At 38.3% G+C, this 18,771-nt stretch overlaps 1 protein-coding gene across 1 annotated transcript in view; it reads right to left on the bottom strand.

Moving 5' to 3' along the window:
- Nucleotides 1–18,771, bottom strand: part of LNPEP (leucyl and cystinyl aminopeptidase) — a 57,240-nt gene that overhangs the window by 13,367 nt on the left and 25,102 nt on the right. Inside the window, 7 exon segments of the mRNA XM_032205980.1 lie at nucleotides 1,729–1,860; nucleotides 4,640–4,771; nucleotides 6,627–6,740; nucleotides 7,075–7,229; nucleotides 7,729–7,849; nucleotides 8,977–9,108; nucleotides 15,628–15,766. Of these exon segments, the coding sequence (XP_032061871.1) occupies nucleotides 1,729–1,860; nucleotides 4,640–4,771; nucleotides 6,627–6,740; nucleotides 7,075–7,229; nucleotides 7,729–7,849; nucleotides 8,977–9,108; nucleotides 15,628–15,766 (925 nt within the window).

The raw sequence follows: 18,771 nt of genomic DNA, 5'->3' as shown, positions 1-18,771 counted from the left end.
CAACAGGTGAAAACCAATGGAAAAAAAGTGCAAGAAATTTGGTACCTTCTCAGTGAAGGACCTTTATTAAAGGTCCCAATGTAAGCTAATGTGATGCAATACCAGTCCAGACCAGTTAACCCATGAGCCTTTCAAAAAAGGACATAACCATGTACATGAAGTGCAAGTTAATCAGAACACAGAATTAACAGTATTTACACTTACATAAAAAAACAACACCGACAACAGAAATCAACCAACAAAAACACATACACAAAAGTCTCAAACCCCAAAGACTCAGGCACAAAACGAGGTACAACCAGCAATGGACACACAGGAAAAGGGGAACGGTGTAAGCACATCACAGAAAGGCAACTTCCAGCAGGTGAACCTGCCCCTGCAGTATGCATGACTGAAGACGGTTGGTCAGAGGTTTCATTTAGGAGGGGTTCAGGAGAGGCATATCTACTTTTCATTGTAAAAATAAACGAACGCAACACTTAAAACAAGAATTCTTTAAGGTAAGAGAGTCAGTCTGATACCAAAAACAATCCATCACTAGCTGGCCAACTAGTGACTGTAGATAACTACACACAAATTTAGCGCCACCCTGACAAGAACTAACAATGGCTCCAATTCTGCAAAAGTTTAGATATCGTAAGATGGATGCCAAGAACCACAACTAAACATTAATATCTTGCCTTTCTATAAGGAAACGTCACGTGTATTTCAGAGAATTTAATACATACCACACAGAACAGACACAGGAAGATGTGTTCCCTTTCTTCATCCAAACAGCTTGAAACTGGGGATACCTAGCAGCTCACTCTTGTTGGCATCACAGAATGGTCTGTGTTGGAAGGGACCTTAAAGATCACCTGGTTCCACCCCCCTGCCATGGGCAGGGACACCTTCCACTAGACCAGATTGCTCTGAGCCCCATCCAACCTGGCCTTGATCTCTCCTTCTGTCTCTCCTCTCCCTCATGCTCTACTTCACACTCTCTCCCTTGCACTCCCTCCCTCTCACTCTCCCCCCCTTCTCTCACCCTTGCCCTCTACCCCCCTTGCTGGCACTCTATGGCCTACTCAAAGCTCCCCCGCCCTCTCCCTGCCTCCTTGTGCCCTATTCTCCCCCTGGCCCTCCCCGGCTCACCCTCCTGCTACTCACTCTCCATTACACATCCTCTCACACCTTTGCTTTCACACCCTCGCCCTCACTCTTATGTACCCCCCTTGCCTGCCTTCCCATCTGAGAGTGGCTGAACTAGGCCATCTCAAAACCTGTTTCCATATAACCCCGGCTGTGCATGTTGAAACAGAAGCTTCCACTGAAACAAAGGCACACGAGGAGTGTCCCAGGATGCAAATATTTACCGTCAGACTTCGGATTCAGCTCCATTGTGAAAGGAAACTTTTGTTCTGCATTTAAGATGACTAGTTTTATTCTGGCCTTAAAACACGAATGATGCAGCTCAAGGGAGGATAGATATAGATGCTGACATCTCCACACATGGTAGATATGGTTGTGTTTATCCACTTCCAGCACTTTTTTGGGATGATACTGAACGGAGCCCTAAAAGCTACAACTATCTCTATATTTATATGATGGAAATACAATAAGCAAGAACTTCACAATATTTATCTGTAGTGTATTATCCCATTTCTTCATAAATGAAGAAATAAACCAAAAGTCACAACACATTTTGAGAAGTGAAAAAAACATGAGCAGAATATTAAAGATGAATACCTCATTCATGCTGTCCCACAAGTCATCGCTCTGGGCAGACCTGTAGTCATGATTATGCAAGTATACCTCAATGCCAGCTTGGAAAACATCCTCTGTGAGATAGTTCTTCAGCATCAACAGAAGTGAAGCCCCCTACAGCGGAGAAAAAAGAAAACATGCTGGTAAATTAAAAGGTACAGAACTTGTTGAGCATATACATATTGTACCTCTTTCATACTACAATAGTAAGTCAGAAGGTGGCAGATTTTATCCCATTTTTTTTTAAATTTTAACCCAAAATTGATTTGATCAGAATAATTACTTTTAACACCCAGTTGCTTTGGAAAAGTATTTTTAAACTTAGAGGACATAAACATAAACTTCAAATATGATTACAAAAAGAACTAATATTGCATTTTTTCCCCAGTTACTTTGGAAAAAAAAAAGAATATCTCAAAGACTCCAAATACAGTTATAAAACAGGCTAATAATGCTTGAATTCCCATCCCCTCCCAGTTATCATCATCTAAAAATATTGCATTCTAATCGGTAAGTCTCTGCTGGCTGATTTATTTCATTAGCAAGACTCTTCTTTATGATACAGATCTGCACTTGTGAGACAGTTTTGACAATTATATGACTTGCACCTACATTGAACAACTTAGCTAAGTGTAGTTCCAGTTTTGAAGTGGACAGGAATACAGACAGAATGTTGATTTTTGTTGTTGTAGACGTGGCTCAAATAGCTTAAAAGCTGCATTTCTATTTCCACAGAAATGTTCTTACATCACAGCCACGAGTAAATAAGATACCTGAGGATTTGCATACTGTACACCTGCAGATATGCCTGCAGTTGAGCAGGCATATCACAAGAAGATAAAGGTACACCTTAAGTTTTTCATAATATTTTAAAGAAAGGATTAAGAAAACATTGTAAGGTAGATTTTCATGAGAGCATGTATGGTTCTCATACATTCTGAATTCTAGTTTGGAAGTTTAAGTAACATCTTGCCTGAAACTGAAAGTTGCCTGAACTCTGTTAATTTAATTATTCACTAAACTCCAGGAATACCCCTTACTATAGGTTTTGAGAACATGGTCATTATTTCCTCTCTTGCATGAATCCATACTTAATCTATAGCTCTACTTCTTTTTCTTTCTGTCAAAGATAACCAAACACACTGTTGTTGTAGTTGGATTGTTCTCCCACCACGATGGGTTATTGACAGCCTGTAAAACTAGCAGGCTAAAATAATTTTGTAGAACACTTTCTATTTCAGACGGTAAAATGCAGAGGCCACATACTCACCTGTGTCAGTTTGTGGTACAGCAAAATAAAGTTGTATAATTCAGTAACAGTCACCCTATTGGCTAATAAGAAGCATGTTACAAATGCCTTCCCACTCAAATTGCCAAGGGCATTAGCTAAGATACGGGGCAAAGAGTAGTGGAAACAAACACTGTGTGAATGTAGCAAGAACTATGCAATGAAAGCCTCAGAAACAAAGATAACAGCAATGAAAAACCTGTTTCTGGCAATGCAAGGGCTACACTTCTCTTGTTTAACTCCTAAACTCCAAGATATAGGTTGCTACGTCTCCATGAAGAAGGCGCACACTTGCTAGTAGCAGTAAACCAATAAAATAATTGTCTGAATGTGTTTTACTAATGGACTGATACTCCAGCCTAGTCACTTTGGGAATATTTCCATTAAAATCACAGTTTTGATCAGTGACAGCATTCTAATCACGGAAGTTACACAGCTACAGACATGATCATGAATGTTGTATAGCTTCCAGAAGCACACCAAAATGGCAACTAATTGAGAGAGAAACTCTGAAGACTGAAATATCAGCCATGCCTTTTGATATACAACTTCAGGACAGAAACCAAATTCACTTCACAACCATAGGAAGCTGAAAATCACATCTCTGTTCTTGTAATTCAGTGAGCACAGACCAAAAGAAACAGATGCACACCACTGTGGTTAAGACCATGTGGCATCTCAGAATGCTCAGGGATTACCAGACAACAGGTTGACCAGCTAAGGAAGCAGGGAAGACAAACCAAGACAGTTTTGGGAGGTGCTTTTCACTGAGCAGAGAAAGATGCAGCATTTCACAATTTTCTAATGAGCACTAGCTCATTAGAGCTGGTTTCTTATTAGATGAGACTACAACCATAGTGTTGAAAAAATGACAGCTAATCCAAAAAGAAATAAAAGGCTTTCCTCCCATACTACCAAACAAGGGGTACCTGACATCTAAACCTGAACCAAAGTAAAACTTTATCAAATGCAGCTATTTGCTTTCCCATGAATCACTAACTGAGGCACTGTGAAGTTAAAAAAAAAAAAAAAAAACACAACACACACACAAAACACAAAGCAAACCTATCACTCACTACAGATTAGAAACAGATATAATTAGTTGTAGACAACCACGATGTGCTACAGAATCATCTTACATTCCAGAATGTAAGTCTCCACTCAGAAGGTCTCTAAAATAACATTTTCAAAAAGCAGAGTAATAAATAAAGATGGGAGAGGGTAGTAAGTGCCTTTTTCTTACTCTTTTCTTAAGATCCTGTGATATTGTTAGTGTGCTATCACAAACAGAATATATAATCAGCTGGACATTTGTTTCACCCATCAGGTCCCTTCTTACATCTTCATGAATATTTTACTTCGTGACTTTGTGCTGAACCATGCACCCAACAGAAGCATGTTAAGTAAAGACACAAATGCATGTACATACATTTTTTTTCATATGAATTTAAAGCTATGTAGATGCTCAGGTAAACACTTCTGAAAGGTCCTAGGTGTACTCCCAAACAACTGCCAGCACATGCCTACTTACTCTTGATTCCACATTCATTTTTACAATAGTTAATAAATCACTTTCTGATTATTTTGAAATATTTTTGAAGTTACCTTGATGTAAGAAAGTGCATCAAACATTTCTTCAATTTGCTCTGAAGACTGAACAGCAGAAGAGACTGGATGTGAAGAATTCATGGAATCCTTCATCATAGCCTTGAATATTAGATTTAGGAAATCTTCATCCTACAAGACAAACATCTGTGTCTGAGAAGGTAGAACATACAAATGTTTGAGCAGCTAGAACATACGTGGCAAGCAGAACAGTAAAACTCATCTTCGCCTTGCTCTTCCCATTAGTCTGAAACACCATTACTCACCTTCTTGCCAATGGAGGCAGAAGAATTTTCAGGGTAGTATTCATGATACTTAATCTTTTCCTTCCAGATTTCAGTCAATGCCCAAAGTCTAATAAAATTACTGACTATAATGATGCTCATGTGCATGTAAACTGCATCTTATCTAGCAATCCCAGTACCAAAGCTTCCTCCTTCTTTCCTTCTAGATGAAGGATACAGGTATTTAATACATTGTTACCATGAAGCAACAACCCTCAACAATTAAACATTTAAACTATTTTTAAAGAAGTTGATTGTATTCCTATTTATTTCATTTCACTGAGATTTAACCAAGCAATTCTCTATAAAGTTTCCATACAGCAGGAGTGAATCTTAATGGGTTACAGAAAACGAAGGAAAGGCCCATTTTACGAGACAATCAAGAAATCCTTTGAAGTTGAAAACTTAAAGCTATTCATTTTGAATGCAGTCATTTGGATTGATTTTTTGTGTTCAACAAAACACTTTTTGGCACCACCAAGTGGTGAAACAAGATGTAGGTGAATGTACCTTGTCAGGCACCTTTCAGAACGAAGTACTGAAATGGAGGTGTGTTCTTGTTAGAATACCAGGCTAGCTTTTTGTCCTCCTCTCACCACACATGCCCAACGAGCAGGACAACTTTGGAAACATACTTTCAGTGAGCATTAAACTCAAAAAACAAATGAAAAAACTTAACACCTAGTTCCAAAAAAAATCTCTACTGAACCAAGTTTGCAACGCAAGTTTCTTAATGCAGTAAAAGAAAGGTGAATTAAATACTCAGAATTCACATCCAGTTAGGATGCTGTGGACACAATCCAGCATGTAGGAAACTGTCAGTACCAGTCAGGCTTTTAATCCCATGACTAATACAAATCGCATAAGCACTCCTTGAAGTGGAATCTGGAGCACTGCTATCCCCTTTCCTAGGAGATACTCTATCTAGGATGAAAAAGTGCTCTCTCCACTGCCTCTTCCACGTAGTTCCACCAGTCTTCCCTTCTTGGCCTGAATTCAGTGATAGGAATGCTTTACAACAAGAGGGGAATGATCAAGTTTAAATCCCTTATGTTTTCCAGAGCTTTCCAGAAGCCATAAAAGCTGAGTGAGTTTTTAAACCAACACTAGGTTATACCAAAAAGCTTCATTCTCTCTCCTTCAGACACGTCTGTAGAGAGAAGTGCCTGTTGGAGCAGTGCATTGTACAACGCATGAGGTGTAATTCCACACTATCAGCATCCTCTGGGTCAGACCATAACAAACTTTGAAATCCAGTCCCTGACTCATGAATTCCAAATTGACTCAGCCACAATTACCATAATGATAGAAAGACAAAAGTGACTCCAGGCATATTTAGTAACCTAAAGCCCTGGTGATGCCTAAGGCAACAGGAAAAAGTAGAGAAAGAAAACCTTGGTCAACCACATACCTGGACTTCCACTGTAAATTTTCAGTTTTAACCTATATATAACACAAAGACTGCATTTACACTATCACCAAAGTTAAAAAAAAAAAAAAAAGACTCAAACAAACAAATGAAAACCTACTTCCAATATAACAAAAGGCCCTATGAAGGAGAGGTATAATATAAAAGAAAGAGAGATGAGTGGTACTCAAAGTGGACTTCTCATATGAGTTTATAAATACCAATCCTTTATGGTCAACATTAAAAAGCAGATCTTAATGATGGTACAGCAAGTCTAGTTAAAGAAAACACTTACTGAATGTAATTCTGGAAAAACCTCCTCCATGGCAAAGTACTCCATGAAAGTGGCAAATCCCTCGTTCAGCCAAAGATCATTCCACCATTCCATGGTTACTAGATTGCCAAACCACTACGAAAGACAAAAAATAATTATTTTTCTGAAATAAAATCAAAGGATTACAGTGACACTCCATTCATCCTCAGCTCTATTTCGTGACAAAAACAAATTTACTCAAAACCACAGTAATGCTTTTGCATGAACAACTCTATAATTAGACAGTGACAGAATTGCACCCTGCCTGTTGCACTGGAGAAAATACTCTCACAGGTATTCTGAAAAGATATAATGCACAACCTAGTAGCAGTGGGGGCAGAGGTGAATTTAATAAACAGGATTGCATTCAAAAGCAAACAAACAAAAAATAAAACAAAAACAAATAATGACCTCCGCAATCTAGTAATACCTGATGGGCAAGCTCATGAGCTATCACTGCAGTTATTAGCTTTTTATCCCTTGCTGAAGAAGTTTTACTGTCATACAACAGCGCTGTTTCCCGGAAGGTGACCAAGCCCCAGTTTTCCATTGCACCAGACTGAAAATCAGGAATTGCTACCAGATCTGGAAAAGATTTGAAAGAAGCTATTGAAAACAGCTAGTTAAAGGGGTTCCATATTTCAAGTCTATCTATTCTATTACGTAACCCATGAAAAAAACTCATTATTTAAATCCTGTGGTGTGGGCATGGAGTCACATTTCAAGCACAAAAGCCTCATGGATTTATAGCCATGTTTCTCTAGCAGTATTCTTACGCAAACAACTTAAAGCACTACACACTGCCTTTAGATTTTGCACGCACATGAGCAACCAGGAAACGCATCTGCCACTACTGAAGGTGGCATGTTAGATGACTGCATTTAATAACCTTTCCAGTCACAGTAATAAACATTTAGTGGATTTTGAAAATAATATTTGGGGAACCTTATTTCAGAGATGTTTTATTTCATCTTACATATTTATTTATTTAAAAGACACCTGAGAAGATTCAAAGTTCCTCTGCATTTCTCAGAATTTATTATGTTTCTTTTTGTGTTTAAAAAAGAAGTTCAAAAGAACTTACCTAATTTTTCAAGAGGGTAATCTATTAAAAAGTACTTTTGATAAAATTCCAGAAGTTTCACTGTCGTGTTTAGAGCATACTCTACTTGGTTTATATGCTGTGGTATGGCATAGACAGATACCTAGTCAGAACAGAGAAGAGAACAGACTTTGAAACTTACAGCTACAAAATCCTTAGAAGCGGCTGTATCATAAAAATAACTTTGATTAGATTACAGATTCATCCACATTTAGATGCATACACAAACACAAGAGACAGTCTTACAGTCTAGAAGTCTTCTTAAAGTCTCCCTTGGACTATTAGACACTCCTGGCAAGCAAATAACTCACTAGCCAGACTCTACCCTGCGTTGGTATGATCATTTTCAGACTTTACCATTAAGCTAGTAAATACTACACATTGCCAGTCTCTTTCTGTCTGGTGCCTTCTAAAGCTCTGCTAGATTTCCTTAGTTTTGCTAAACCTTACATGGTAAGAATAAAGGAGAAGCACAGTGAAGAACCACTCTCCCTCAGACAGAACACATCATTCACTCTTTTTCTCTTCTCCTATATGCTTTGCTCTGCTACTAAATACTTCTATGATACCAATAACACATGCAAATGGCACACATTGCATAAATTGCTAATTTATTCTACAGTCCGTTTCCGTAAAAAAAATTTAAAAAACTGACTTATTGAAAGACACACGGTTTTTTGTTTTTTGTTTTTGTTTTTTTTTTCCCATAACATATTTGCTGCTTTACTTGAACACACACGATAAAGTCTATTGCAATGTAAATAGTATGTTTGCTTCCCTTGGGAACAGTACTGTTTCCATACATCTTTTGAACAATTCTTAGTTCCCTGACATTAACCCCTCAAAGATCAAGTATTAAAAGCAAATGTTTAAAGCTTCCAGTTATGAAAGCTTTTAGGGATTTCAGATTTTGTGAATTTCTGCTACTAAAAAGCCCTGATGTTGAGTCCCACACTGTAGAAGTCTTCTCAGTCTGGTATAAGCCCTGACATCAATCCAACCTACAGCATATAGTTATTGCCGAAGATAAGCATAATACTGTACCTACAATAAGTATTAAACAATACAAGAAAATATATAAATAAATGGGGTGGGGATTCATGGAGGGAGTCACTAGGTCTTGCAGAAAGTTTGTGTTTGCTCATCGGTTTGTGGATTTTTTTAACTGTTTTGTTTTCTTTGGCTGCACTGGGAAAAGGTGAGAGGGACTTACAAGAGGAATAAACGTACCAGACTCCCATTAGTTTCTCTGCTGATGTTTTTCAAGTCTGCAACAACAAAGGCTACCAGGTAGGTGCTCATCTTCAAACTCATAAAAAATTCATCTTGGACAATTCCATTTGTCACAGGAGTAGTGGCTTTCTGCAGGTAAAGGGAAGTGTTACTAATGCAGACAACAGAACACTAAAGCATGCAAGAAATCAGTGTTAAATTAAAGATTTATTGCAGAAATGGCTAGGAAAAGTTTATAAGCAAACATGAAGAATAAATCTATTTTTTGGTTATGTTTCAGTAGAACAGCTAAGACCCACAATCTATCCATGGTGTAACAAAGCTTGAGGAGACATGGAACATTTAAGCCTACATAAACCAGAACTACTTATCAAGCTTTTAATATGCAGTATTACCAGACAACCACATTGTTGGAAACACCCTCTATCTCATTTAATTCATACTTAAAACCCCCAGTATAATCCAAAATCAACAGCAAGATTAGCATTAATCCACGAGAGCTTTAGGCTGTAGGCACAGTTCAGAATAGCCTGAAAATACAGGCACTGCACAAATTAAGTATTTGTCTCTTCCCAGACACCTCTTCAAAAACAGAAACTAAACATACTAAATAAACAAACAACAAAAAACATAGCATGACTCCTCCTTTGCCTAACCCCTACCAACTGGGAGAAATTTCATTTTAAAAAGTTAAGGAAACCTAATGTCTCATTCACTTTAAAGCACAAACATATCCATTTTAAATACACTGTCAAATATAACTGCCCACTCAACCTTCTGAAGAATGACACCGTGGTGTATCTTAAGAATACTTCTTAAGAATGCAGAACTTTTTCTTAATATTAGTCCTGGAAAGGCAAGCTTTACACCTAGAAGTACTTCTTTGTATAGTCCTTCACAAAGAAGTTACATAAAGACGACACCTAAATGTACAAAATCACTAATGCAGAATAATAAAGGTTTGGAGACAGTGACAGTAGTACATATGTGTTCTGAAACTTCATAAAAATATTTGTTTCCAGAAACCATGAGCATTTAAAAAAAAATCATCAATAACTCTAGCAAATTAACTGCCAGCCTGAAATGTTTAATCCTGAGCAGAGCAATACAATCATCTTGTCTGGCCACCATGTACGAACAGAATTTCCTTCTTGTATGTCTTCAAAACATTCATAAATTTGTCTTTACTACAGCTTCATTATCATAAAAAGGGATACTGTACTTCGGGGGACAAAGCATCTGCTGTGGCTGCAAATAAACTGTTTCAAGTCAGTTATCCTCATTAAAAAATAAAAATAAAAAAATAAATTCACAAAACACAAGCCCCAAACTCATACAGTTTATTTCTAGCTTGAATGTGTGTCAGCCATTAAATATTGCCATATTAGCTGTGCACACACTAGTTGAGAAATCCTGCTTCTGAGATCTCCTGCTCATGTAAGTATTTATAGAAATTGATGAAGCTCACCCTTTAACATTCTCCTGGATGGAGTAAAGAATCTGATCTTAATTGTCTCCATCCAGTACAGCCTGTTCCCACGACGTGCAGTTATTACAGGAGAAATTGCAGTTATTTATTTTTCCTAACAGAGGTTTGTTTAAGTGTTTATTTTCAGAAGAGGGATCTAGTAATGATCTCACCAACGGAATATGCTTTATGCAACAAGATACCCTTATCCACTTTTGGTATTTCTTTCTTTATGCATACACAAAACAGCTCGCTAGCCTGAAGTATTGCACTGGGATACCATGCTACCTAACAGAACATATTCAGGCTAAGCTTGAAATGTCATGGTTCAGCATGTGCTAGAGCACTTGGAAGATCAGGGACAAAAAGCATGCCAATAAAAAGAAGATTTGCATATAAAAGTTAGTACTGCTACAAGAGAATTCATTGATGCCAGGAACATTCTTGAGGTAGCATACTTTTCCAGTATATATTGAAATAAAGATTTTACTGTAATTCACAAGCATGAGAGAGCAAGTTTTCCTGACAAATTACAAAACCCAAAGGGACCACTTCTAAACCCACTAACTGCATGTTTAGGTATCATGTAACAACAAATGAGGAAATACACAGCATCGAGTTATCAGAGTATCAAGTTGAGGAAAGAGGAAACAAAACAAAAGAAAAAATATTGTTTGTAGTATAAACACAAATTAGTAATTCTTCTAGAGATACTGCTCATTAGCAAAACTATCAATTCACTTGCTCTGTGTGTTCTCATACCTTATTGATAAATTCTAATTAAATCTGACTTATCTGTTTGACATGAGAACTCGCATTTGGTTCTCAACACTAAACTTACAACTTCACTGCTGTTAATGTCTTTCTTTGGTATAGTCTTTGTTTCACATAAGGATGCATTCTCAAATCTTCATCACAAAAAAAAATGTAGTAACCATATTTTAAAATAGAGATGGAAACAACAGAAAATGCAAATGATACTTTTTGAAATGTGTTTTCTCCTGTGCTCTTAAAACATTCTCACTATAACAAGCTCAGTAATTGGTACAGAGAAAAAAAAGTAGATAAAATATTAAATAAAATAGATAAAAAATAGAGAAGTGGACTAAAAAGCAAAGAACCAGATGATGGAAAAAGAATCCCAGACAAGATGGGAAAGAAGGAGAATTCTTAGCTTGAAAGGACAGGACCTTCTGCCTGTGGCACTCATAGGTAGTTGAAGAGATGTAGTATTCAAGGCAGAAGCAGCAGCAGCAGATTTGAAGGTAACTCAAGTGGTATGTCAAACACGAGCAGTAATCAAAATACCAAAAAGATGCAAGAGAGACATATTCAGAAGGGAATTTAAGATGCAGGAGTGCCATAAAAATTACTTGAGGAATGACTATGTAAATCACAATGCTGGGAACAAGGCAAGGAACACACATTTTCTATGCAGTACAGAAACCGCTGAGTATGTAGTACAAGCAATCAACAGGGAAAATCTGTAATATTTATGTTTAAGATGATACAAATGTGCAATACCAACCCATTTTTCACTGCAAGTAGGAATAAAAGGACACATTTCCCAAACCTCCATTTTTCAAATGGCTTCCTACCTCCTTGAAAAGCGAGCAGTGCAATGAATATGACACTGTGGCAAGAAATGCTAGGAACTTAAATGTAAATGTGTCCTGAAGTAAGGAGGACAAAAAAAGATGCATTAACGATCTAACTGTAAAAGCACTTTATCAGTATGTTCTCTCCATGTGGATGATAACTTGTGGCGCACACACACACAGAAAGAGCTACCAACTGCTTAACAGCGCTTGGAGCTGAGCAGAAATAGATGAGGTGGGGTAGGGCTCCCTCCTCAGTGCAAAATGCCACAGGCGCATACCTCGCAGGACTGGCAATGCAAGGCAGACATTATGGAAAGATGCAAGGTGAAAGCACATAACTGTCATTCTTTCCAGATTTAAATTGTATGTCTTAAGGTGTGGGAGTCTAATTAGAGGAAGATCCTCTGACAAGAAGCAATAACTCACTAAACAGGAAATACCGACTTGCGTTTTCAGGCATATTAGTTGGTTCAGTTGAACTCAAAAGTCACAAGTCTTGGCAACAGAGCTTCAGCTACAAGCAGCTCATCTGCTGGCTCTCTCAGGAAGGTAGAAAAGCCTGCTAATACATACTGATGCTTACTGTTCACTGCATCAAGTGACCCATTTGCATAATCTAGAAGACGACAGTTTGAACTTTCGCAGCCTTGCTCAACACCACAAACAAATGCAGTAGTTTCCCAGATGACTTCTTCCTGCACAAACAATGTTGCACAAACACCTTGCACAAAACACATGAAATTTAAGTGAAGTCAGAAGAGAAAGGGAAGTCGATGAAGCAGTTAGATTAAATGACAAAAGAAAGTATTCACTGAAGAAAGCAGGATGGAGGTGCTGCACAGACACATTGTGAGAGAAAAGCAAGGGAAGTAAGCGTGCCTTCTGTTACAGTGAGGGCCCTTGCTTTCCCTTCTGGAGAAATCTATTATCAACCACAACTGGCACAACTAGACAGCAGACCAGTAATTCCTTTCGTATTTCCAAATAGGAATTAAAGATTCCTGAATAGGGGAAATTTCCAAAACGAAGCAAAAAGTCAAGCAAATAAGTAAATGTTAAAGGAGAACACAGAACTCGAAGACAGACAAACTAAAATAGTAGCACCCAGCAATCCCCCAAAATACCATGCTTGATCTTGAATTATCCCCAACCATTTTCCTTAGATACCTAACCACATATGACAGCGAAGCACAGTTAATCATTATTTTTCCTCCATTTCATTTGCCAGTCATTACCAGTCAAGAAGGCAACCAAGCCACTTGATACCATAGGTATACCAGATAATTCTGAGAGATGAAAACTGTCACATTACAGAGATGATAACTCTGGCAGTTACTGAAAAACGCTTTAAAGACAATGCAGTCATTAGTCATAGCCAGCACTGGTTCACGGGAGTCCTGCTTAACTAACTTAATTTTTTTTTATTTTTATTTTTTTTTAACCATGAAGTTACCCATCTAGTTGACCACAGGAAGACAGGACATGTGATTTTGGGGGGATTTTAACAAAGCTTTTGATGCTGTCTCTCACAGTATCCTTCTGGACACAATGTCCAACATACAGCTAGATAAATACGTGATATGATAATTAAAAAATTGGCTGACTAGTTAGGCTCAAAGAATTATAGTAAATAGGGTTCACACCTGGATGGAGGTCAGTCACTAGCAGGGTCCTTGTGACTCCACTCTGGGTACAGTTCTCTTAAATGTTTTCCTTAATGATTTGGATGAAGAACTTGAAGGTATATTTAAGTAATTTTAAAGGTGAAAATAAACTGGGAGGAGCATTTGACTCCCTCCAGGGTGGAGAGGCCTGACAGAGAGATCTTAACAAATTAGAAAGCTGGGCAGTCACCAGCAACATGGAATTTAACAAGATTAAGTGTTGGATGCTGCATCTGGGACAGGGCTATCCTGGATATACGCACAGAATAGGGATAAGAGGCTGAAGAGCAGCCCCACAGAAAGGAATCTGGAGATTTTAGTCAACAGCAAGTTGAATGTTAGTCAGCAGTGTGCCTTGGCAGCCAAAAGGGCCAGCCATATCCTGGGGGGCATCAGGCACAGCATTGCTAGCTGGTCAAAAGAAGTGATACTTCCTGCTCTGCGCTTGTATGGCCTTACAATCAAACACTGTGTGCAATTTTGGGTGCCACGACATAAAGAGAATATAAACCTATTAAAGGGTGTCCAAAGGAGGGCTAAAAAGATGATGAAAGGTCTAGAGGCAAAGACTTAAGAGGAGTGGCTGAGGCCCCTTGGTTTGCTCAGCCCAGGGCAGAGCAGGCTGAGGGGAGGCCTCATGGCGGCCTGCAGCTCCCTCACGAGGGGAGCGGAGGGGCAGGCGCTGAGCTCTGCTCTCTGGGGACAGCGACAGGACCCGAGGGGACAGCATGGAGCTGGGACAGGGGAGGGTCAGGATGGGGGTTAGGGAAAGGGTCTGCATCCAGAGGGTGCTCGGGCACTGGCACAGGCTGCCCAGGGCAGTGGTCACAGCACTAAGCCTGCCGGAGCTCAAGCAGCATTTGGACAGTGCTCTCAGACACAGGGGCTTATATTTAGGAGGTCCTGTGTGGAGCTGGTGGTTGGACACAATGATCCTTGTGGGCCCTTCCAACTTAGGGTACACATAGTACAACAAAATATCCTTTCTCAACTCATAATGATAGCCATCCATAAGAGACAAGCAACAGAACATACACCAGGATTAGATCAGTAGTACACCTTCTGTGGTGATGTAGTGCAGTAGGAGAGTTGCAAGCACAAATATTCTTGGCAAGTACGTGTTTCAGAGTCCTCATGGTCTGTGGAAGGTGTGCTTAAGAGCAGAATAAATTTTAAGCAACTATTTGCAATTTGCTCAGAAACATCTAAACATGAGCAGCAATGACAAACAATAGTTTGTATATAAAGAATGATAGAAGCTGTTTTATGAAAGTTACTTTAACCACTTGTCCAACTTCTGGCACAGGAAAGCAAGTAATCACCCCTTCTGGTATACAAGAACAGAAAAAAAAAAAAAAAGAGAGTTGTCAAGCAGTTTGTATAGTGATTCTTTCAGTGAAGAGAGCAGCCAATAATGCACTCTTAGACCTGGATATAAACCAAGGTGCTGGAATCCTGTTAAAGTAATTGTTGAGAATCACCACAAATCCATGAACATTCATTTTGTATGAGGAAGACACTGTTTCACACTGGCACAATTATCAGTTTGCTTTTCAAAAAATGGGGCAGCTACACCAGCACCTGAGCCTTTGACAGCCTCCTGAAATCCATGTATATCAGGCACAGTATACATACATGTTTCACCAACACTGAGGGCATATTTTTTTCACTATTAGTTACTTAGTACTATTAGTTACTGAACCCTTCCCCAGAGTTACTTAGTTTAAGTCCTTGAGGAACAGACACTTGTTTTAGAAGAGTCAGAGTGTACAGTTTATCTACTTCAGGTCCAAACTACATGACCCTATGATTCTAATTTAACCCCCTGGGCATTACTGCAAAAACACAATGCAAAGCACTTACGCAGATTACTTAGGAGATAGCTCTACTAAAATTCCTGTACAAAAGTAAGTACCTTTGGCATATTTGACAGAGCAGTAAGTTTCTCATCTCTCTTGATCTTAATTAAAAATGTAGCTTTCAATGCTGGTTCATCAAAGCATGGAAAAGCAGATCTTGCTGCCAGAGGTTCAAACTGAGTTGCTGCAAACCACCTAATGAAAAGAGGTAGAAAAGGGCAATTTAAGAATTAGGAGAAGGATAAATGACAGTTTACATATGATTGAACAGTCACCCGTCCCCGCAAACCTTGTAACTGCTTACTACAGAAGAAGCTTTCCAAATGGCAGATAACATGGTTGGTCCACTTAGAATAAATGTTTCATTAGGATTACAAAGAAGTCTTTCTGAAACCCAAGAAACTTATCTACTGGAAAACTAATCTCCTTGGCTGTTTTTTGTTTTCTTATCCTATATCTGGTTTAACACAATTAAAGAACAGTCCAGTGATCTTTCCAGGAAGAGGGAACAAAGCTTAAAGGAGACAAAAAGTAAATCAGTGAACATGCCCACCATATAAAATAGTTTGAAAATTCAGAAGGAGACATAATGACACGGGAGCTTTTCCATCTAACTGCTGTACCTTCAGTTGAGGATGCTCTCACAGTTCAGCTGTCTTCTTGCTCGCTTTGCTAGCTAGTGGACGTTTATGTAAATTCATGCACTGTCTTGCCTCTAGTACAACAACTAGTTATATCACAGGAGAACCTCTCAGACATCTGTATTCCTCCTCAAGTGTTTCGATATTCACTAGCTCCAGAAATTACAGCTTTTTCTAGAGAGTATCTCTGACTTGTGTTCTGCTCCCCCAGGACTACCCTGGGACCTAAACATGAAGTTCGCCAATTTATCTTCCATTTACCAGAGATAAATACTGGAGAGAACAGTGGTTCCAACTTTCTTTAAAATAGGAAAGAAAAAAAAAAAAATTGCCAACCTCCCAAATGCTTTTGGGGGTTGTGTTATTTTTGTCTTTGTCTCCAACATTTTGGACCTACAGCTTTTCTGAGGAGGCATGTCACTGTCAAGATTTATTCTCCTGGTCTATTTTCAACTTTAGTCCTCTCTTTCCCATCAACCACAATCTTGAAGTTCACAAAGATCCATTTTTCATAAATGGCAAGAGTGAATTATTTTGCTATTTAATAATTTTAGGTTTTTTGTTGCAATGTAAAAAAAAAAATCTTCAGATGAAAATAAAAGTAACTTTTTTTTCCTCTCACAATAGATTGAGTTTTATATCAAAAATGCAATAAAAACAGATGTTGTCAAAATAGCCTGTATTCCTAAAAACACCAACTGTAAGCATATTAAGACAACACCGTGGGAAACAGAGACGTGCAGAGCAATGGAAATGATGATAATCAGTAAAATTTACTGGAAATGATTTATTGAAAAATACGTAAGTTAAAGTATCCTGTCTTTGAACAGAAGCAGGTAGCACTAGACTAAAGGTGGGCAAAATCCTCTGAACTTACTCAGATTATTTTTTTCCTCACCACATACAAGCTCTTCCTACTACTGCAAACACAAGATAACAAAGCTTCAAATACATCAGACTACAAAAAAGTATGAAATCTCAAAGTAGCTAATTACAACACTTCATGTTATTTTTGCTTTCTGCAATCTTACTGCAAGACTCTGTACTCTTATTCCCATGAAATATGAATTGAAATGAGACTGTCTTTCATGGCTTGTGATAAGCTACTTATATCTTCTTCATTTCATCCTGTAGTTACGTTCTTCTGATGCAATGTAGAGCCTTTGTGATTTTTTTATTACCTAAAGAATTCCTACACAGACTACTTTTGGCATTTTTGTTACACTGTCAGAAGATTGAGGCAGAGCAGCAGTTTCCCAGGAAGCAGCAGCAGGTTCTCACTAATCATGTGAATCATAAAGATTCACATGCAATATCATGTATTAGTATATGAAAGTCCTCCTCCTGAGCATAAGAGGCTTATTGACAGTGTGCTACCTTACGGATCTGAACTTTTGTACCTCAGTAAAGCATCTTCATCAGACCTGGGCAAACTGAAACAGATCGGAAATGCTTTAAACCAAAATTCTATCTTCAAATTCTTGATCTCTTACAGAAAGCCTCCCAGACAACCTCACAGAAGGACCAGCAGAAACACATGGGAGTGAAGGCGAGAAAGTTTCTGCCTTACCCCACAGCTGCTGATCACTTCAAGAACCCAGTTATATTCCACCACTTCTTGCATATAGTCGAAGAGAGCTGCTGCAGACAATATATTTTCTTGTACATTTCAGCAATGTTATAGATCCACTAGGACCTAGCTATGCGGAGTTTTAACAGCAAACTGAGTAAACTTCTGAAAAATAAGTCAGTTTTAGTTTAAATATCTTGTCAGTGCCTAGAGAGGCCTTCTGAATCTGAAACAAAATACATTTTTTAATTTACAGAATAAGAAGTTTATCTTTCACATGTCGTGCAGCCTTCTAACAGTCTATGAAATCATGTTTACACTGAGCAGTTTTGGTTTATTTTAGAAGATGGCCACCCTTGAGGGACTTGAATAATTCAAACATCAGCAGCATAGTTACTGTATCTCACTGGAGAGAGGAAAAAAAAATATAACCAGTTTGCCACATATGTTTTACTCTTCAAGGAGTCTCACTAAAAATAGGAGAGCAATAGCTCAACGAAGGGTCTTGTTTTAAGTCAGTGAAAACAAGTAAAATATCAGTGTGACCCCTTCTCCAGAGGACAGTTTCAGTGGTATTAATTACAAGGTCTGCCTTCTCCTTTCAGGAAACAAAATCTACCCATAAGTATTTCGGGCATTTCCATACAAATTCTCTGCTGTTGCAACACTGATGACATTTTTTTTTTCCCTTTTCCATGCTTTTCCCTGTATGTACCATTTCACTTTTTTTTTTTTTTTTTTTTTTAAACTTTAGGTCTCAGCATTCCTTAGAACAAGCTGGTAAGTGTTTATTCAATTTAATAGCCATTTTGTAGGCCCTTCACATCTACTTCCCTGTCAGCAAAATGAACTTACCCACAGTGCTCTTTTCATATTTTTTTTTGCATCACTCAGTTTCTAGAAAATCTGTATGGACTATTATATGCTAACAAAAGCATTAACAATCGTAAGTACACAATCAGGCTAAGGACCATTTGAAGTGGCTGGTG

Source organism: Aythya fuligula, chromosome Z, assembly GCF_009819795.1.
Source record: "Aythya fuligula isolate bAytFul2 chromosome Z, bAytFul2.pri, whole genome shotgun sequence".
In the NCBI taxonomy this organism is placed as follows: domain Eukaryota; kingdom Metazoa; phylum Chordata; class Aves; order Anseriformes; family Anatidae; genus Aythya; species Aythya fuligula.
The sequence above is the reverse complement of the archived record's forward strand: the minus strand, read 5'-3'. Positions and strand labels throughout refer to the sequence as shown.